Raw genomic sequence first — 22,133 nt, forward strand, 5'->3', positions numbered from 1 at the left:
AGAGTATACATTTTTCAATCAGCCTTGAAATGGGAGATGTTAGGCTTCCTCTCCGACCATTTACACTTGTGTATATGAAACTTGTCAAACAATACCAAATGATTTAACATAAATAGGAGATTATTATCTAAATCGTTTTTATCTGTGTAAAATATAACATCTATTTTCTGTATATTAATTCTGTGACCACTCAGTATATTAAATATACATTCAACATCAAACCAGAAATATTTATTATTGCTGCTTAAAGAAGAATTATGAAATACTACCAACTCGTAACTTCCAGTGGCTCCTTGATTTTTTTATAGCACACACCGCCATCTCCTGGTCTGAAATGAAACACGAATCTTCAACGACGCCCTTTTTCTCTTTCTCTCCCCCTCTAACCCACGATGGTTTAACCCGTTGCCTAGGCGCTTGGTCCAAGCTGTAACTAACTAGAGCAGCTGCAACAATACAGTGGGTAGGCCTCAGGAGAGACGACACTCTGATGTTGCATCAATATTTACAAGCAGACAGCCACTATTAACTATTCCATGGCGATTTTGAATGACAACCACAATCGTAATTTGTTTTATTTTTAACAGCCGCCTTGAGGACACGTGAAGAGGCTCGTGCTAATAACTTACCTGCGACCTAGCCCGTTAGCCAAAGTTAGCGGACTCGGACTCTGCAAGGGTTAGAAAACTTTTTATACCGCACTAAAAATCCAGTAAAATTATATATAAACAACTATTACCCTCGTGACTGCGGAAAATGACCGTATAACGTTACGAAAGCGAAACGGATTAATGACGGATGATGGATTATGCAGACGATCATGTGCAGTCAGTTGTATTCTTAATAACGTTAGTAAGTTTGAAAGTTGCGTTGATTTAATGACATGTTAAGCTATTTAACACATGGTCTGAGTTTTATTTAATTTTTGTAATGAAGTGATGATTAGGTCAGAGACTATCATGGGCGGAGGCAAATGCTGGAAACCACTATCTAAACTTTGCTGCCATAAACACTCCTGGCTAATTTGCAAGTGATGCCCGGACTGCAGTTCTGCTGTACTCGGTCATGGAAAAAAGAGAGGTATGATGTCGTCATTTCTGTAGTTATAAATGTGATAAAACATGCAATGTTAGATCATTGAGGCCATATATGGCGCAGATGGTGTCAAACAAAAACTTCACACTTGTTGCAGTAGGTAAGGGGTGTAGTAACATCCTTTTTATAACTTATACATCAGCAAAAACATTAGTAACAACATGCACTGTTATAACAACATTTGTATATTATTTGTATTTTAATTATATATTTAATTAAATACTTTGTGACAGCTATTACTAGCTGTGACATTTGCAGTAAAATCTTAAAACATAAATTGACAGAGGAAGTATATGTTAACATTATATTGAAATATCTCTTTATATTTTTCAAAACAACCAGCCACAGAGTTGTGGGAGCAGAAAAATATCAGTCTGTAAACATTTTTTATATTTTAAATGAGGAAAACAAGCATGCGTTAATGGATGTGACAAAAAAGTTTGTAAGTTTACAGTATACATCATACTTAATAGAAATTCTGTGGATTAAACTGCACAACCCAAAAGAAACGATGCTAATCAAAAGGATAAGAGGTGGATAACTATAGAACAAACATGATCGATTTTATTTGATTTTACATTTTGCATTTATGAGGAAAAAGCTTCGTTATGGATTTGACCTCTTTCTGTTATGGATGTGACGGATGGGAAATTGCTACTTGTGTGACGTTGGTAAATCAAATATAATAGTTTGAAAACACTGACAGAGACATTTTTAAGTATTTTTAAAGCACTGTAAAATACAAGCCTACAAAAAAAACGCAGAAACGGTTTTGCTATTTTGGCGAAAACTTAATTTTTTTCATGGCAATGTTGACATTTGCATGGAATTGCTCATCTATATATATAATATATATTTTTAGATATTTGTCTTGTAATATTTAGTATTTTAAATAATGTTTTTTAGTTACAAATAAATATGTAGGTTTCACATATTTGGGATATTTTTTAAATCTCATGAGTTATGTATTTGAAAGGAAATTATTTAAATTCTATTCATTCCAATAATTGTAACTTGTAATTTACAAATAACATGTTTAAATAAACTGCATACAATGATTTTTTTCATACAACAATCTTATACACAATACATACATTTATAGACTGAGAAGGTACTGTTCAAATGTAATATGGTTTTTAGTTAAAAATATTAATACTTGATGACTTGATTAACTTGATGACTGTTTATATTAGGGCTGAACGATATTAGAAAAATCGGACGTTGCGGTATTTTGTATTTCTGCGATATATATGGCAAAATAAATACAATTTCACCAGATGAATTGAAAATCCCTATGTGGAAACAATGTATTAATTTTCAATCGATTGGCATTATTTTGTAGGGGAACAAATCATGCATGAAATGTAATATGCAAATATAAGAGTGAAATAAACAGTGCTTTATGGTTTTCAGCGTATAGTTTAAATTATATTCAGGTACAGAAATTGAAAAAAAAAAAAACAAGCCAAAACAAAAATGACACTGCAAAGACGTTTAAGACTTTACTGTTTAGTTGAATAAAATTAATTTGTATTAAATAATGTGTCTGAATGCTCTTAGCACTTAAAAACATGTGCAAATGATAAACTTTTACTCCATTAAGGTTAAACTCTGCAGTCCTAAAATCCTTTACAATCCCAACTTAACATTGCAGATCCTGCAATGTGACTATTGCGGATGTGCACATTGCGATAATGAAACGATATATTGTGCAGCCCTAGTTCATATTTTAGACAATTATTTTTCATACATTTCCCAGTGATGGGTTGCAGCTGGAAGGGTATCCGCGTAAAAAATATGCTGGATAAGTTGGCGGTTCATTCAGCTGTGGCGACCCCAGATTAATAAAGGGATTAAGCCAATAAGATAATGAATGAATGAATTTTTCATACAATAATTTAAAAAATAATAATACACATGCATAAATCTTTTTAGGAATGCACTGAAATGGAAAATTCTGGGCCAAACTAAAAATTCTGGATGCAATTGACCGAAAACCGAAATTGAATATGATTTGTAATAATTGGGGAGGGAATATGTGTCCTAGCCCCCTAGCCGAGAATACAAAGACAATTTTTTAAATTAATATTGTAATAATAACATGGAATATTGTACATATGACCTTTTAAAATCTTTAGAGGCCTCATATTGAACGATGACAGGTTAATGATACAGTAGAGTGAGATATTAAGCATCTTAAAACATCTTCACACCAAGCAATTAAACACACAATTGACAGGCTGACAGAGTGTTAAAGACAGTATCAGGTAACCCAGGCCTCATTCAGACTCTTCAAGAAAAATAAAACTAATTGTTTTGTTTGGTCCAAAGGAAAAGGAGCAGGAAGAGCTCAGTGTTCGCTTGCAGAGGGATGGCGTGTCCCCTGAGGCCTCAGGACAGGAGCGCGAGCGGCACCTGTGGGGCTTGCTCCAGCACAGCGAGAGCAGCCTGAGCACAGCCACTGAAGACCTGCAGACTTTACGCACACAGCAGGCCAGCGAGATGAGAGAGGTGAGCAGCAGATGGCAGAGCGGACATCCACGTGAAGGAATAGCTAATCATGCTCTCCCTCATTAAGATGGTAACATGATGACACTATATCAAAACAGTGTTGTTCTGTGTCTAATGCTTTTATGATGTTTTTTTTAAAGGTGGAAATTATGTGGAGCATATTCGAAACATGCTGGAGGAGCGCGAGTCTCTTACAGCCGAGTATGAACGTGACAATGAAAAACTCCGTTCTGAGCTCGCGCTAATGAAACACCAACAGGGTGAGTTTTTTATATGGATTTCTAACATATTGTAAGCACTGTTTTGAGCCTGTGTGTGTGTATTTGAAAAGAATACCCCTCAAACTTATGTCAGTATAATGCATACTTCTGGAGTGTGCACAACATGGACATTTTGTGTATGTGTGGAGCTCATAGATAGTGATGGGAGAAAGAAAACGTTTCAAAGCTTTAAAACCCACTGAACCGATTTCTTCTCAAAACAATTAGCTCTTTCGAAGCATTTGAAATGCCATATGCTAGGGACACCTGCTGGTCAAAACTGTAAATGCAACAAACTTTTTCAAACAGCTCAAACGTTAATTTGAATGTATGATCTATTGTACGATCCTATTTGTTTTAAAAATGTCTTATAAAAATGCATACAAACTCATAAAACAATTATCCAAGATCAAGTAAAAACTATGAAACCTGTTCTGTGATTCACCACTGGGGGACAATCTGAATGAAATCTAATAATTCAAAGGATTTTACAGTATTACTCAGATCACCCCATGCATTGGAGCACCACTGAATTTTTGAAATGTTTTAAAACAGTAATGACATGACGAAGCCATGTTTACTGAATTCACATGACCTTGCCAATTTGAAACCCCTGATTAAGACAAAAGATTGAGATAAATGTTGTGAGCTTCATAAAGCAGTGCCTCAAAAGCAACCATTACTACTCGGAAATGAGTTATTAAAACTATTATGTTTAGAATGTGTTGAAAGATGTTCTCTTCGTTAAAAAGAAATTGGGGAAAAAAATAAAACGGGGGCTAATAATTCTGACAACTGTGCATATATATATGTGTGTGTATATATATATATATTTCTGTGTATATATGTATATGTGTGTGTGTGTGTGTGTGTGTGTGTGTGTGTGTGTGTGTGTGTGTGTGTATATATAATATATATATATATATATATATATATATCTATATATATATATATATATATATATATATATATATATATATATATATATATATATAATATATATATATATATAATATATATATATATATATATATAATATATATATATATATAATATATATATAATATATATATATATATATATAGATACATATATATAGATATATATGTGTATATATAGATATAGATATGTATCTATATAGCTTCTTATTGACTCTATCCGGTCCACCTTAAAAACCGCGACACTTCCATTTTTTCAGCTTCTTATTCGTACTCAAGGGCTTATTTTGCGGTCCTGGCACCATCTTGTGGATAGACAACGTCAACCGTCTTTGGCCGCCGACGAGCTCTATAAAAATAAACTGCATAGTTGCAATCTAAACAACTACATTCTCGACTAAAAAAGCCTTAAAAGTACATTTTGTTGTCTAACAACAGTAATATTTGTTAAACTGTAGCGTCTCAGCTTGTTGCTGGTTGTATGTGGGCGGAGTAATATTTACATTTACATTTAGTCATTTAGCAGACGCTTTTATCCAAAGCGACTTACAAATGAGGACAAGGAAGCAATTTACACAACTATAAGAGCAGCAGTGAACAAGTGCTATAGACAAGTTTCAGGTGTGTAAAAGTCTAAGAAGCAACGCATTAGTAAAAAATTTTTTATTTTTTTTATTTATTTATTTATTTATTTATTTTATTTTTTTTGAGAGAGAGAGAGACAGGGCACAGTTAGTGGTATAGCCAGAGAGGCAGTTGCAGATTAGGAAGGAAAGTGGAGACTAAACAGTTGCGTTTTTAGTCGTTTCTTGAAGACAGCAAGTGACTCGGCTGTTCTGATGTAGTTAGGGAGTTCATTCCACCAACTGGGCAGATTGAATGTGAGAGTTCGGGAAAGTGATTTCTTCCCTCTTTGGGATGGAACAACGAGGCGACGTTCATTCACAGAACGCAAGTTTCTGAGGGCACATATATCTGCAGAAGTGAGAGCAGATACGAAGGGCACAGCTAGAGTCACTTTGTAAGCAAAACATCAGAGCTTTGAATTTGATGCTGGCAGCAACTGGCAGCCAGTGCAAACGGGTGAGTAGCGGAGTGACATGTGGCTCTTTGGGTTCATCAAAGACCACTCGTGCTGCTGCGTTCTTGAAGCAGCTGAAGAGGTTTGATAGAACTAGCTGGTAGCCCGGCTAGCAGAGAGTTGCAATAGTCCAGTTTGGAGAGGACAAGAGCTTGAACAATGAGTTGAGCTGTAATGTTCAGATAGGAAAGGTCGGAACCTTTCTGATGTTGTAGAGTGCGAATCTGCAAGATCGAGCAGTTCTAGAAATGTGGTCAGAGAAGTTCAGTTGGTCATCAATCGTAACTCCAAGGCTTTTTACCATTTTGGATGCAGTAACGGTTGCTCCATCCATCTGGATTGAAAAGTTATGGTGTAGAGTCGGGTTGGCAGAAACTTCAAGCATTTTCCGTTTTCATGAGGTTAAGCTGGAGATGATGATCTTTCATCCAGTGTGAAATGTCTGACAGGCAGGCTGAAAATGCGAGCTGGAACCGAGGGATCATCAGTGTGAAAAGAGAGGTATAGCTGGGTGTCATCAGCATAGCAGTGGTAGGAAAACCAGGTTTCTGGATGACTGTTTCCTAAAGATGCCGTGTACGATAGAGAAGAGAAGTGGCCCAAGCACAGAGCCCTGAGGTACCCCAGTGTTTAGATTCTGTAGGTTGGACACCTCTCCCCTCCACGACACCCTGAATGACCTGTCCGAGAGGTAGGAACTGAACCATTGAATAACATTGCCTGCGAGCGCCCAGTGACCTCAAGCGTAGATAGCAGGATCTGGTGGTTTACAGTGTCAAAAGCAGCTGATAATCCAGCAAGATGAGGACAGATGATTTAGAGTCTGCTTTAGCCAGTCCTGAGATCCTCCACGACCGAGAGCAGGGCAGTCCTCAGTTGAGTGGCCTTTCTTAAAGCCAGATTGCTTGTTGTCCATGAGGTTGTTTTGAGTAAGAAAGTCTAGGACTTGATTGAACACTACTTTCTCCAAAATCTTGGCCATGAATGGAAGCAGGGATACCGGTCGGTAGTTTTCAAGTAGCGTTTGATCCAGGTTTGGTTTCTTTAGCAGAGGGGTTACCCTAGCCTGCTTAAATGAAGTAGGGAATAGACCAGAGTCAAGAGATGTGTTAATTATGTGAGTTAGTGTTGGTATGACTGCAGGAGATACACAGGTGAAAGGTGAAGAGGCTTTTGTGTGACCAGACAGAACTGTTGTATAAATATATATATATATATATGAGCAATATCACACTCGTGGCAGTAGCACTCGTAGCATCTATAGTGTGATATTGCATTTAAACAACAGTTCGATGGCATAATTGTGTATATAAAAAAGAAAATCAAACACGGAGAGTCTAAAAACCCTTTTGTATTAGGAACTACTTTCTTCCGCCATTCATTCATATCTGCAGCTGACGTCAGAACAGCAGCAGCCGTTACTAATTCACCAACGTCACTTTAGAGCTAGTATTTGAATAATTCTCTAGCGTAATGTCTAAAATCATGACAAAGCTATTGATTTTGCTGACATTTTAGGATTATAAGGCTGAACGGCATGAAATGCCATCAGTCTACAGAGATATCTCCGAGTATTTCTCTGTTGCAGTCGAGAGTTCACAATATTACTATGGTATAAATATACAGCACTACAACATACAAAAAAGAGAGATCGATTTATAAAGTAATTTACCTGTTTAATAATGAATTGATCAGCTGTAGTTTGGGATTACGCAGTTTTCTCGTAGGGCTTATTATGTGGTCTCTGTCGCCATCTTGTGGATGAATATCGTCAACCGACTTTGCTCAATGACAGGCTAATGGCCACCGACGTGTTGTCTCTCAGAAGTTATAAATATTTAAAAATTGGCACTATTCTTATAAATAAACTGCATAGTTGCAATCTAAACATCAACATTCTTGATTAAAAAGCCTCAAAAGTACTGCTTGTCCCTGTATGTGGCCGGAGTAATACTCAAGGGTCAAGGGTGAAGAGGCAGTACGAGTGCAGTTACTGGCAGAATATCGCACGGCTATCAACCAATCAGATTCAAGAACCAGACAGCAGTGTTGTATAGATAGATAGATAGATAGATAGATAGATAGATAGATAGATAGATAGATAGATAGATAGATAGATAGATAGATAGATAGATAGATAGATAGATAGATAGATAGATAGATAAAAAAAAAGTTTATTATCCAAGAAAAAAACTTAAGATTAATATGTTGGGGAAATATTAAATGCAATTTTAATCAACAGGAAAAATCAAGAGAAACATAAAAAAATAAATAAACATTCTGTATGATTATGTATGTATGAACGCAGATGATAACAATAGTTCATATAAATACTTGGCTAATATAAAGATTAAATTTACATTAGACATGAAACCATGATTATTCTTCAGACTATATAATCGTACAACAAAAATCTATAATTGTTGCATCCATAATTGTTATGCTGTTCCAAACGTAACTTAAGAATGTGTCTGAATATATATATATTTTATTTTAAGGTATTTTATTTTAAGGTATATAACTGTTTTAGAAAAAATTAGTTAAGGGGTAAGGTCTCTGAATAACACTGTTGAGAACCAGGATAAGATACAGCGGTTTTGGGCAGCCGCTGCGATCGGGTACTGTACCAAAGTTGGCGTTTTCCAGGAGAAATAACAAAAAGGGATGGTTGCGGGAGATTGGTCTGAAATACGGGAGACTCCTAAGAAAAACGGGAGTGTTGGCAGGTGGGATTTATGTTGAGCACTATTTATTTATTTCTTTGAGATTGGGATTGGGAGGCTCAGTAAAATAACTATAATGACACCACACAGGGTTTTAGGTTTTTTTGGGGGGGTTGTACGAAAGGTTGTTTGCGACAAGCTTTGAATTGGCACACATACCTTGATTGTTGAGGGAGTGCAAATCTTCAAATGTGTGGCCAACCTAAGTAGGCCTAAGCACTGCTGTTTGTGTCAGACTCCCAGTGTAAGGAGGGTGGTGGAGATGCTGGAGCAGGAGGGTCTAGCAGAGATCAGCCAGAGCAGTGCCAGTGAGCAGGTGGCGTATCTGCTGGTGGAGAGAGCTACTCTACTGGAGAGACTGGAGGCTGCTGAAAGAAAGCTGGACACTCAGACCCTCACTGGCAACCTCAGAGAAGTCCATCTACAGGTACTATGATGAAGATCAACATCTAATATAAATGATAGCGTTTCTGAAAGTTCACCAGTAGATCTCTTTTTACATTTAATCATTTAGCAGATGAAATTGCAGAAATTGCATTTCAAATGTAAAAATAATAATATATTTTATTCATGATGTGTTTTTCTTAAACACAAAGCACTACAAGATATAAAACAACTAAAAATACAAGCCAGAATTACAAGCTTACATAAAATCCTAGAAACAAGCCAAAAGCCACACTGAAATAATCAATAAAACAATAAATAAGCAAAAAGATTACAAACTGCAAACAAATGACAGTAATAATCACAAATTAAATGCTGTACTAAAAAGGTGTGTCTTAAGATGCTTCTTAAAACAATTCAGACAAACAGCAATTCTAATAATTGTGGGTAATGCATTCCAGAATTGAGGCACGCTATAAGAAAAAGCCTTATTTCTCATGGTTTTTAACTTTAAATGGTCATTTATTTATTTATTTAAATATTACTTATTTGTAAAAATCCTTTAATAGACAATACATTATGGAATAAAGCATCAAAAAATGCCTAAAATCTTAAATGTTATATTATAGAAATTTATGTTAAACAAGTGACTCTCTTAATGGTAATAACACATATGGCTAATTGTTTTATGGTCATTTTAATATCACATGTTTTATGGAAATCAGGAGGAGCTGGATCATATCCGTCACACACTGGAAGAGGAACTTGGACAGCAAAAGGAAAACATGAATAAGGTGAAAACATCTTCCCATATCTTCAAATGCACCATGCTAATGCACCAAGTCAAAAACAGTTTGTCACATACAGTGTTCAGCATACATGAGTGCATCCCTCACAGATCTCCCTTTCAAATAAATATTTTCTATAGAATGCTTCACAGTAATATATCTATGTGTATTTTTTCAAAACTTTTATTTCACCAAGAAAACCTTTTGAGATTTGTCATTTCTTTTTCAAGAGTGTCCTGGAAGAACAAACTAAAAACAAACTGTAAACATCATAGGCAACATATCAAAATAAATCAATACAAAATTTAATTAAATTAAATTAACACACCATATACAGTAATTGTACCACCAAAACCAGGCTGAATAAAATTATAATAAATAATTTATATGTAGACTTAATATATCTAATAACAATTATATAAATAATAAGATTATATATAATAAGATAATTATGAAATATACTAAAATTCACAAAGCTATACATTATGCATACATACAATTTGTTTCAGTTTTGCTTTAATACAGACAAATCTGAAAAAAAAAAACCTTATGATCACGGTCCAAAAACCCAAATTAATTTTAAAACCCCAATTTTAATAAACAGGAAAACCAAGAAAAACATTTTAGTGATCTTTTGTATTTTTCCATTTTTTTTGCAATAACTTCAGATTTTTCTTCAATGTATTATCCTTGGTAACACTTTAAAAAAATGGTCCATTAGTTAATATTACTTAATGTTTTTAGTAAGATGGACAAACAATTAATAATACGTTTATTACGGTATTTATTCATCTTCGTTAATGTTAGTTAATGTCATTTAAGTTCAATAACGTTAGTTCATGTTAACTCACAGTGCATTAACTAATGTTACCAAGCACAACTTTGTATTTTATAATGCAGCAGATCATGCTGAACTAAGATTAATTAATGCTTTACAAGATTATCCATACTTAAAGAGCCCATATTATGGGTTTTTGAAAATGCCCTTCCATGTAGTGTGTCACACAGCTCTAAGTGAAGTGAAATATCCAGCTAAGGCTTAAATCTGTAAGTGTACAGTGTTTAAAACTATTGATTCATCTATAAAAGAGTCGACTCATAGTGCTTCAAACGAGTCGTCTTGATAACGAGTCATTAGGTGTTTCGCGATGACGCAGCCACGAAACACAAGCCTCGCCAGTAGTTACGCGCGCAAACCAGGGAGATTTGAAACCTGCGGCCCCGCCCACTAACACAGAAAAAACACTAGACACACACACACAGACGCCGCCAGTCGAATGAAGTCAAGCTGTGCTCAGATGGATAATATTGACAGTCTCTACCCAAAGATGAGTTGTGAACTGTGAAGAGTCAGTGGCTGAGGTTTATTCACTAGTGTAAGTAAGTGCGATTAAAATTGTTGCCTCGTTTAACTTGCAAATTATGTATTTATTGTGTTTTGTTACTTGTTAACCTGGTACAGTACACGCGGTTACTCTTTATATTCTCTTATCACATGTAAGCCACGTTAAAAACGCGACGCGTGCCGCTTTGTTTACGGATTTAACGTTAAAGGCTTTTGTGAGCTCGCGTTCCACTGCCGTTTGTCGTTGCTATGGTGATCGTAAGCTAGGAGACAGGAGACTCGCGTCGCTTTCCCTAGTTCTGAGGAGCGTTGTGTGTGTGAGAGAGAGAGAGACTCGCGTCGCTTTCCCTAGTTTTTCTGTGGAGCGTTGTGTGAGTGTGAGAGAGAGAGAGAGAGAGAGAGACTCGCGTCGCTTTCCCTAGTTTTTCTGAGGAACGTTGTGTGTGTGTGTGAGAGAGAGAGAGAGAGAGAGAGAGAGAGAGACTCGCGTCGCTTTCCCTAGTTTTTCTGAGGAGCGTTGTGTGTGTGTGTGAGAGAGAGAGAGAGACGCGCGTCGCTTTCCCTAGTTTTTCTGAGGAGCGTTGTGTGTGTGTGTGTGTGTGTGTGTGTGTGTGTGTGTGTGTGTGTGTGTGTGTGTGTGTGTGTGTGTGTGTGTGTGTGTGTGTGTGTGTTGTGTGTGTGTGTGTGTGTGTGTGTGTGTGTGTGTGTGTGTGTGTGTGTGTGTGTGTGTGTGTGTGTGTGTGTGTGAAAAAAGCCTTACACTATGAAGCGCGTGTGCACTGTGACTACTTTTATATAGTTGATTACCAGCTGGGCATTTCACTCTGTCTCGTGCTGAAGCCTGTCACTGTCGACCAATCGCAGCAGGCTGTCATCGGTCCAATCAGCGCAGATTAGCTTCGCGCTGAGGAGGGGTTTGGGAACAAATGAATCGCTGAACGATTCATATGGGAGTCATTGGGATAATTAGGTAAAAATAAATGCAGATTATAAGACCATCAAAGTGTTTTATGACCTTGCATGCATATTAGACTGTTGTTGGAGACCCTTACAACCTAAATATGACCCTATTTCATGTATAATATGGGCTCTTTAATGTAAATAAATGCATTAATTAACATTAACTAATGGACCATTATTCTAAAGTGTTATGTTATCTTCTATTTCTAAAGATGTTAAATGACCAAACTCCTATTTTAATGGATTTAATTATTTAATAAAACAGCTATGTTTAAATGCAAATTAATTTTCAAAGGGCACTGTATTCCTTTATGCTGAGCACTGTATTAATAAGTGCTTCATTGTCCATTTCACCATAAGTTTGCCTCATAATTTCACCTGATTCTTTATCCTTTCCTAAATGGACAGGAATCAACAGTTCAAAGTCCATGGAGGAAGTTCTTTGGTGTGCGCAAGGCTACACTAAGAGTACAGAACCTTCCTGTATGTTACCTCAAAAACAAAGAAGGCATGAATGAAGTTTAAATGAAGAGAGGCGGAAGATAATGAAGATGAACAACTTAAATCAGATTAAGACAGCTTCATGGCCACCTTGGGAAATAATGCATGTCTTGATTGAACACAAAGCAGAAAGCAACAGCTTCTTTAGCATGTTCACATTAACACCTCTTATTTTCACTCTGGAGCCTAACAGCACTATCAGGCTGGTTACTAACCAGAGACTGTTACAGTGTTTTTTATGGTTGTAAGGGAGAGCAGTACATATTAAACTCAACTGTGTTCACATTAAGCTTCATCTGTGTTCTGTGGCTCATGCATGATTGAAATAAGCATGGATTCCGATGTGTTTTCTGCTTGTCCCTGCAGTTTATCTGGGTTTATGTCTCACTGAATGTTCTCTGTTCTCTGTAGGTCCACGGCGAAGAGCTTAGTAGAGAACGAAAGAGACTGGAAAGAGATCTGGAAGAGGCGTCGAATCGTCTTGCTATGGCACACAAAGAGATTCGCCATCTGACAGATGAACTAGATGTCGCTCGTAAGGTTCAGAACTTATGTGGTGAGTAAAAATTTCACTCACTAATTCGTTTGATCAAGGTTATAGCAATCATGTGACAGAAAAGCTGAATTGTTTCATTCTTCAGTGACACATGGACTTTTAGAAATCTTTGTGATATACTGATTTGCTGCTGGAGAAGTTATGAAAAAGTAAAGAAACTTTTTAGGTTTCATAGAAAGAATCACATTTATTGAAATAAAGTTTTCAATATCGCTATTTATTTGACTTATTGACTTATTATTTTGCAAAAGGAAAGTAATAATTCCTTTTTAAAAACCATATAATCCTATATGTAAAAAATCTAAGCATTTCGTCATTGCTTTGAGCGAGTTTAGACAACACAGTATATTTTGTTATTTATTTTGAATTTCGTTCAGATTTTTTATGTTTTACTTAAACATTAACAAATATAAAAACAAATATAAAAACAGGAAATTAGTAAAAAATTGTCTTTTTCAGTTTATCTTTTATTTTTCGAGTTTTGGTCACTTTAGTACTTCAACTTATTTATTGTAGTTAGTTGTCATAGCACGATTTCTAGTTTTGATTTAAGTTGTGCAAGATTGCTTTTTATTTAATTTATATTGTTAAATTAAATTTTAATTAGCAATATTTTTCATAACATAAATTGAATTAAAAATGCAATATTAAGTTGTTTTTATTGCTAAAGGGAAATTCGTTTGAAAAATCTATTTATTAGGCTCTTATTTACCATTTTGCCTTAATGTATAATGTAAGCTCAACATCATTTTTAATTCAGCACCAGATCTGCAGAAAACTGGGGAGGAGGTGCAGCAATTAAAACAGGAAGTGGATAAGCTGAAACAGTGTGGTAAGATTGTCTCTGATACTGTTCCATGATATCACATGTCTTTTTAAAAACTGAGCAATTTATTTATGATGCACTTAAAAAAACTACAACATGAACCAAAGTGCTGTACATTAAGATAGAGATATACAAAGCATAAAGCATGTCAAATGTCCCTTTCTGATTGTTATTGCAACATTTGGCAGATTTGGTGGAGCTGCAGAAGGCCAAGGAACGTAATGAAAGACTGGACGGGGAGATTCGTGTGTTGAGGGACAGAGTTCGCTCTTTGGACACTGAGAGGAGAACTCTTCTTAAACTGGCAAGAATAATTGTTTTCTAAAACCCTGTTTGCTCCGTCTTTTTTTTATCCAATCACAAGGGGTTTACAGAGAAGAGCTCAGATGCAAAAACCTCTTAAGTGCTATTTGAAATTTTCAACTAAAATTTGTGTTTTTCTAAGCCTCCCATGTTTATGTTCAGTTATTTCACTTTAATTAAAATAATATTTTCTTTGCACTAAGAGTAAAATTACTGAAACTACACACAGCAACCTGAGAAGAATGCTAATTTTACATGAACATTTCAGACAGCACTTAGAGGTTTTTGCATCTAAACCCTTCAAATATTTACTAAATTACTTCATCTATATAATATAATAAATATCTCTTTGCGGTTGTGTGTTTGCCACAGGTTGAACAATCAAATCTGCACTCGACTCAAGGGATCAGTGTATCATTAGAGCACAATAAACTACAATCTATACAGGTAGTTATATGTACTATTTCAGTCTTCTCTTAAAGTAAATGCATTACATTGCATGATTCAATTTAGAGCTGCACAATTTATCGTTTCAGCATTGATATCGCAATGTGTGAATCTCCAATAATCACATCGCAGGATCTCAAGCAATTTCAAGTGAATTTAAAACAAATTGGGACACTAGAAACGATTGCGTTTTCCACTTTAACAAAGATTATTTGTGTTTAATTATTTATTCAATGAAGACTACACTGTGTTATTTTACATTAGGTTATTGAATTTCTGTACCTCAATACTGTTAAGCTCCTGCAAAACATGCTGCTTGCTTTGTTTATTTTTGTTCTATTGCTCTCATCTGTGCTTCAATGAATTTTATTTTATATATTTTTTAGAATTTTACAATTTTTACATTTTATGTGGATGCACTCCCCTACAAAACAATCCCAATCAATGTAAAATGATAAATTCTTTCCAAATATATACAGTTGAAGTCAAAATTATTAACCCTCTTGTGATTTTTGTATTTCGATTGTCTACGGAAAAAACAATGTTATACAAAGTCTTGCCTAATTACTCTAACTTGCCTAATTAACCTAGTTAAGCCTTTAAATTGCCCTTTAAGTTGAATACTAGTATCTTGAACAATATCTAGGAAAATATTATGTACTGTCATCATAGCAAAGATAAAAGAAGTCAGTTATTCAGGGTTCATACGGTCATGGAAAACCTGGGAAAATCATGCAATTTTGACATGGCATATTCCAGGCCTGCAAAAGTTTTGGAAAAGTTATGGAGAACTGGTATTTGTATAGTTGAATATAGGTTAGTTTTCTTTACTACTTTTCTGTGCCTGAACAATCACATACTCTTACATTATTAGTGCAGTGTAAGCATTATCTAAATCAGTTTTACATAGATATAAATATAAGCTGAAACTAAATAGATTGTTGCATGTTTTACGATATGCTGTAATAAATTTTAACATTTATTGTTATGTAGATATTGCATTAACCATTAGGTCATGAAAATTTACTTGAAAGTCTTGGAAAAATCATGGAAAGTCATGGAATTTTAGTAGTAAAAATGTATATGAACCCTATTAATTCTAACTTAAATAAAATAAACATAAATATTGCAATTTCAGTTTTCCCAATATCGCGCAGCCCTAATTCAAGTGTGCTGTTTTTGTCAGAGTGTTGGGAATAATGTCAGTCCTGATCCATCACTGGCTGTAGAGGATGAGATACTCCACAAAAGGTAATCCATTTTCGCGTGTATAGTTGCACGTGTCATTGTTATCCACACTTCAGAAGTGCTGGTAATGCAGTGGTGTGTTGGCAGGTGTCGGAGAGAGTCTGAGGATAAGGACAGTCGACTGCGAGAGCTGGAGAGGAGGTTGCAGAAACAGCAGCGGGAGCACGAGGAGCTGGTGGAGCGCAATGAGGAGCTGGAGGCACTGCTGGGGGAGGCACAGAACACTGCCAAAGATGAGCGAGAGCACCATGAGTGTGAGATAGAGGGCTTACAGAGAAAGGTGCACTTTTAGCTGTACTATTGGGCTTGGCGTTTGATTAAAGATAACCTTTATGCTAAGGATGACTTTGAGTTTGGTTCTAGATTAAAGGTATTGAGGAAGAACTGAGAAAGAGGGATCTTAAGAAAATTGAGAAAAAGGATGAAGATCTGTTTCAAGGGACTGACTTTGAGGTAAAAGTTATATGATATGGTGAAAAAAAAAAAAAACTCTTCTTGTAGGTGCCGATAGCTTTGTGGCCATCAGCATCACTGCACTTCAAGTGTCCCAAGATTCAGTCCCAACTTGCTGACCTTTCATGATCCCACTCTTTTCTATACCTGTTTGCTTTCGGTCTACCAATTTTATTATCATAATAAAGGCAAAAATGAAAAAAAAAAAAACGCTAGATAAAAATACTACTTTGCAACCTGCGTGTGTGGTAGAGTAACTGTTATTTTCACTCTTTTTCAATACAAAGATTAGTAAGAGCATTCAAGAAAGGCTTAAGTTCCTCGAGAGTCGTCTTGCTGAAGAAAAAGGTTGGAGGAAACAGCTGGAAGTCGATCTGTCTGTAGCCAAGGCTGCTCTCAAAAAGGAAAAGGAGGTACTGTAAAATGTTATTTTTTGACGTATCATGTTTTGACGGTTTAGATCAGGCATGTCCAAGCTCGGTCCTGGAGGGCCGGTGTCCTGCAAAGTTTAGTTCCAACCCCAATCAGACACACCTGGGCTAGCTAATCAAGCACTTACTAGGCTTTCTAGAAACATCCGTGCAGGTGTGTTGAGGCAAGTTGGAGCTAAAATCTGCAGGACACCGGGCCTCCAGGACCGAGTTTGGACACCCCTGGTTTAGATTATGTCTACATTAATCGTGACGCATTTGAAAATGGCATTTTTGTTTTTAATCACTTTCTGTCTACACTGCACTCTCAGAAATAAAGGTACGCAAGCTGTCACTGGGGTGGTACTTTTTTAAAAGTTACAAATTTGTACCTACAAGGTCCATATTAATACCTCAAGGGTCACATTAGTACCTAAAAATCCAAAAATGTTCCTCTTAAAATTGTTAGGTACTAATATATACTTTTGAGGTACCAATATGGACCCTTTAAGTGTAAATATGTACTAAATTGGCTGTAGTGTATGAGTGTGTGTCTGAATGTAGGATTGAATGGGTGTTTCCCAGTACTGGGCATCCGCTGCTTAAAAAATATGCTGGAATTGTTGGAAAATGAATGAATATATATAGATAATTTATATGAATGTATCATGTCTACAGGTTATGCTAAGAGACCATGAGGAGCTGAAGAGATTACGTGTGGAGGTTCAGAGACTGGAGGTGGAATGTCATCAAGGGAAGACTCTTAACAAGAACCTGACGCAGATTAAAGGAGAAAAGGGAATTTTGGAAGAAAAGGTAAGATCATAATAGGATAGAAGTATATCATTCTTATTGCATTCTTGCCACAGGTCTCGCTAATCTTTGACCACGTGTGCTGGGATACTTCCTGTTGCTTGCAAATGCCAATAAGGTTGTGCTTGCAGGTGGCCCAGTTGGAGCGTGCTCAGTCTCGAATCCAGGATGACCTGACCCTTCAGAAAGAGAACAGCCAGGCTGAAGAGGACTTGAGAGACAGCAGGGGACAGGTGGCAGAGCTTAAGTCCATGGTGGACAAGCTGCGAACAGAACTGACTCGTCTGGAGAAGGAGCACAACACACTCAGGTAAGGCAGTCTGTCACATTTCACACATTTTCACACTGTCTCATTTTTTCCCTCAATATGTTTGGTTCTGTATGGTTGGCTGGTTCCTGCAGGAAGCTTGTGTTCTGTCTGTTTGTTAGAGATGAGCTGATGGAGAAGCGTGGACTTGTGCTGCAGCTGCAGAAGGAGCTCAGTGAGAAAGCTCATGAGAGGCTTCAGACCGATGGAGAGAAGGAGAGGCTCAGTCTGGAACTCCTGCATGTGCAACAGCAGCTCCAGTACACCAGAGAACAGATACCCAGATCTGCACAGGAGCACACAGCTAACCACAAGCCCACTGCTCAGAATGAAGGAGGTTGTCAGGTAGGATGGCTCTTTCAGGGCGTTTAAAATCTGGGCTGCATGAGAGTGAGCCACGCTCACTTATTTTCATGTTGCGATATATACACAGAATAAAGAATTATACTATAGTTGAGAGTTTATTCCACGGTAATGATTTATATCGTTATACTTCCCAGAACTTCATTCACAAACGAATTACTCTCTCCATTAGAATGAGAAGTGAAAGCAGGAGAGGAGGGGGTGTGTTTCAGGACACGGATTAGATCAAGTTTAACAGGAAGCAGGATAATACATTTCCATACACACAAACACACACTCTTTGTTGGCAATGCGTGTGCAGTCACTTATCCATCGATATAGAAAAGTGATGTAAAGTTATAATTTTCATAAATTAAAAAAAAATATTTGCATAATGACCACCAGGAAAAATCCCCATCATAGATATATGAAATCAATGCAGCTTGGTCCTGCATTCATTTCAAAGGAGCGCAACCCTGTACTAAAATGGCGGCTCTATTGACGCATTCCTTCCAATAGACAACAATAACATAGGTGACATCTACTGTAAATATCTATGATGGCAAAGCAATAGTCTTCAGGGTCACATAATCCTTGAGAAATGATTCTCAAACTTAAACTAGAAAAGTAAAGTTCATAGACAGACCTTATGGTGTCTTGAAGTTGTTTCAAAGTTTAAATAAGTGATTTAAGTAAATAAGTAGTTTAAAAAGTTTAAAACAGTTGGAATAGATAGATAAGTACATATATGTTAGCAGGTTTCTAGTATGGATTAGCATGTTTCTTGCTAGGCGGTTGATCGGTGGTTCTGAGTGGTTGCTACGGTGTTGCTAAGTAGTTGCTAGGGTGTTCTGAATAGTTGCTAAGGTGTTGTTTTATTAAGTCTGCATTCCGGCTTATCCGTTCTGAGTGGTTGATAGACGGTTGCTAAGGCGTTGCTAGGGTGTTTTGACTGGTTAAGGTGTTGCTAGGCGGTTTCTAAGGTGTTCTGAGTGGTTGCTAGGCAGTTGCTAAGCTGTTGCTAGGTGATTGCTAGAGTGTTCCAGGTAGTTGTTAAGGTGTTGCTAGGCGGTTGCAAGTTGTTCCTATGCGGTTGCTAAGGTGTTCCGAGTGGTTGTTAGGTGGTTGCTAGGGTGCTCTAAGTGGTTGCTAAGGTGTTGCTAGGCAGTTGCTAGAGTGTTCTGAGTGGTTGCTAAGGCGCTGCTAGGTGGTTGCTAAGGCGTTGCTAGGGTTTTTTAGGTGGTTGCTAAAGTGTTCTAGGTTGTTGCTAAGGTGTTGCTAGGTGGTTGCTAGGGTGTTCTGAGTGGTTGCCAAATGGTTGCTAAGGTGTTGCTAGGTGGTTGCTAGGGTGTTATGATTGGTTGCTAAGCAGTTTCTAAGGCGTTGCTAGGTGGTTGCTAAAGTGTTGCTAGGGGGTTGCTTGGGTGTTCTGATTGGTTGCTAGGCGGTTGCTAGATGTTGCTAAGGTGTTACTGGGCAATTGATAAGGAGTTGCTAGGTGGTTGCTAGGGTGTCTGAGTGGTTGCTAGGTGGTTGCTAAGGGATTGCTAGTTGGTTGCTAAGGTGTTGCTAAACAGTAGCTGGGGGGCTCTGAGTTATTGTTAAAACATTGCTAGGTGGTTGCTACGGTGTTCTGAGTGGTTGCTAGGCGGTTGTTAAGGCGTTGCTAGGTGGTTGCTTGGGTTTTGCTAAGCGGTTGCTAAGGTGTTCTGTGTAGTTACTAGGCAGTTGTTAACATAAATTAGCATGATTCTAGTATGAATTGGCATGCTGCTAGTTTGTCCAATGTAAAGTCAATGACAGTTTTTTTTTATAATGTAAGTCTATGGGACAGTTGCTAGGGTGCCGTAAGTGGTTGCTAGGGTGTGGCTAGTAAGTTAAAAGGTCATCAGTGATTGGCAGATTGATAGTCAGAGTTAAATGAGCCCAACTTTAGGTCTGTATAACAGGCTGGTGCAAAGTTATGAGGTCACAAAGTTCGGTCCAAAGTCAATGGGACTTTTCCAAATTTTTTCAGAAAACCGTAAGTCGGATCAGTTGGAAAAGATAAAGCAATTTGAGTCAGACCAGTTTGGAGTTAGTTTGGTGGTTGTAGTATGAACATATAGAAATTAGCCTCAGAAGGAGAAGGAGAAGTTTATGTAGTATAACAGTATGTCAGTTCTTTTTCAAGCTACCATAACTCATCATCATACTTCAGTAAATTGTGCTTTTATATGTGTAAATATTGAAGATGGCAAAAACTATAGATGCCTGTATTGATCAGTACTGTTGTGACAGGATTAAAACATAGAAAAATAAAACTCTATTTTAAAGTGCAAAGACAGTCTGTGTCACAAACGCTTTGGTGGTATAAAGAGCAGACATTGGGGAAGGATGCAACAGGTGCTTTTACTGTTGTGTTGCTCCTCTAGCTGGCCTGTGTGAAGTCAGAGGTCAGTAAACTACACTCCACTTTGGAGGAGGAGAGACAGCTGGCCAGTCAACACCAGCTGGCCCTGCAGGCCCAGATTGCTGAAGCTCAATCCCGGGTTAAGGTCAGTCAGTCTTCATGCATTCACACATTAACACATTCAGATTCACATAATGTTTGTGCAAAGTTAAAATGTATCAAAATTAGCTTAATTGTAAAGCAATTATTTTGCTTTTTCTCTGTTTGTTTTGAATAATATGGCCATTATTTTTTGTGGGACAGGCTCAAGACTCACTTCTACAGCAGAAAGGAGAAGAGAACAAACAGCTAAAACAGGACCTGCAGAGAACCCAGCACCTCTTCACCTCAGCTGAGCGAGAGCTACGCTACGAGAGAGAGAAAAATCTTGACCTTAAGAGACACATTGCACTCCTAGACCAGGAGAAGGTCAAGGTAATAAAATGCAAAAGTATTTAAAAAACAATGTATACACAAGATAAAATTGCATTATATAAAATGATTTTAAAAATTCTACAAACTAAAGTCTATTACCTGAACACTTGAATCTTATGCTTTGGTGATTTTATGTTGTATGCAAGCGGCAACCTCCCGCTCTCCCTCAGGAAGCCAATACGGAAGTAAACTGCAATTCATCAACTGGCCTTTGGGGGCTGGCTCCATAAACTCCAGACGTTCACTGACTGCAGTGCTAAATTGGCCAGTTTTACAGCTTATAAAAACCTGTTTACAGCCTGCTACAAAAGATGGTTTTGCTGCATATAGTAAATATTACCCTTCATGACAACTGTGAGGGGGGTGAATTTATTTATAACTCATTTATTTAGTTTAAATTAAGCTTTATTAAGTCTGCATAATAAAGGGCGTGGTCTCTTGAGTGACAGCTAAGTCTAAGCTGCTCACTGTCTCGTCACCTCAGCTGATTAGCCGCTGAACTCGGCATATACATCGTATTTTTGTTTTGTTTTATGTGGCTTTACACAGTAATATGCCTTTTGGAATTATTTCCTACAATTATCATATAATATGGCATGCTGTGTGCACTTAACACAGACCATTGATCACAAACCAGTCATGTGGCCTCCATTTCCCAGGTGAGTGAAATGATATACTTGTATACCATCTCTGTAAATGTATTTGTTTTATTTAAGATCATTTATAATGTTTTTAGACCTGTATTGCACTCCAGAGTCTGACAGATTAGCTGTAGTAGGCTATAAAACATTACAGTAAAACATTACAATACAGTGTTGTGCCTGTATTTCATAAATAGCCTTGCATTTACTAACACAGACTATAATCGAAGTATTTGGATGTAATTCGTGTTTTCCTCCTGTAGAAAATTTTCATAAAACAATGCTTTGTGGCTCAATGCATTACAACAGTGTTTTTAAAAGACTAAACACTTTAT

General features: G+C 36.9%; 1 protein-coding gene across 1 annotated transcript in view; it reads left to right on the forward strand.

Moving 5' to 3' along the window:
- The first annotated feature begins 447 nt into the window (after positions 1-447).
- The window catches only part of ccdc30 (coiled-coil domain containing 30), a 32,293-nt gene continuing 10,607 nt past the window's right edge, over positions 448-22,133 (forward strand). The window contains 21 exon segments of the mRNA XM_056448669.1: positions 448-848; positions 937-1,080; positions 3,427-3,610; positions 3,747-3,866; positions 8,844-8,860; positions 8,862-9,035; positions 9,718-9,786; positions 12,494-12,568; positions 12,998-13,142; positions 13,903-13,974; positions 14,157-14,272; positions 14,644-14,718; positions 15,905-15,969; positions 16,054-16,246; positions 16,330-16,419; positions 16,707-16,832; positions 17,508-17,645; positions 17,774-17,952; positions 18,072-18,294; positions 20,706-20,828; positions 20,987-21,157. Of these exon segments, the coding sequence (XP_056304644.1) occupies positions 1,066-1,080; positions 3,427-3,610; positions 3,747-3,866; positions 8,844-8,860; positions 8,862-9,035; positions 9,718-9,786; positions 12,494-12,568; positions 12,998-13,142; positions 13,903-13,974; positions 14,157-14,272; positions 14,644-14,718; positions 15,905-15,969; positions 16,054-16,246; positions 16,330-16,419; positions 16,707-16,832; positions 17,508-17,645; positions 17,774-17,952; positions 18,072-18,294; positions 20,706-20,828; positions 20,987-21,157 (2,370 nt within the window). The 5' untranslated portion in view covers positions 448-848; positions 937-1,065.

This window comes from Danio aesculapii, chromosome 23, assembly GCF_903798145.1.
Source record: "Danio aesculapii chromosome 23, fDanAes4.1, whole genome shotgun sequence".
Classification (NCBI taxonomy): Eukaryota; Metazoa; Chordata; class Actinopteri; order Cypriniformes; family Danionidae; genus Danio; species Danio aesculapii.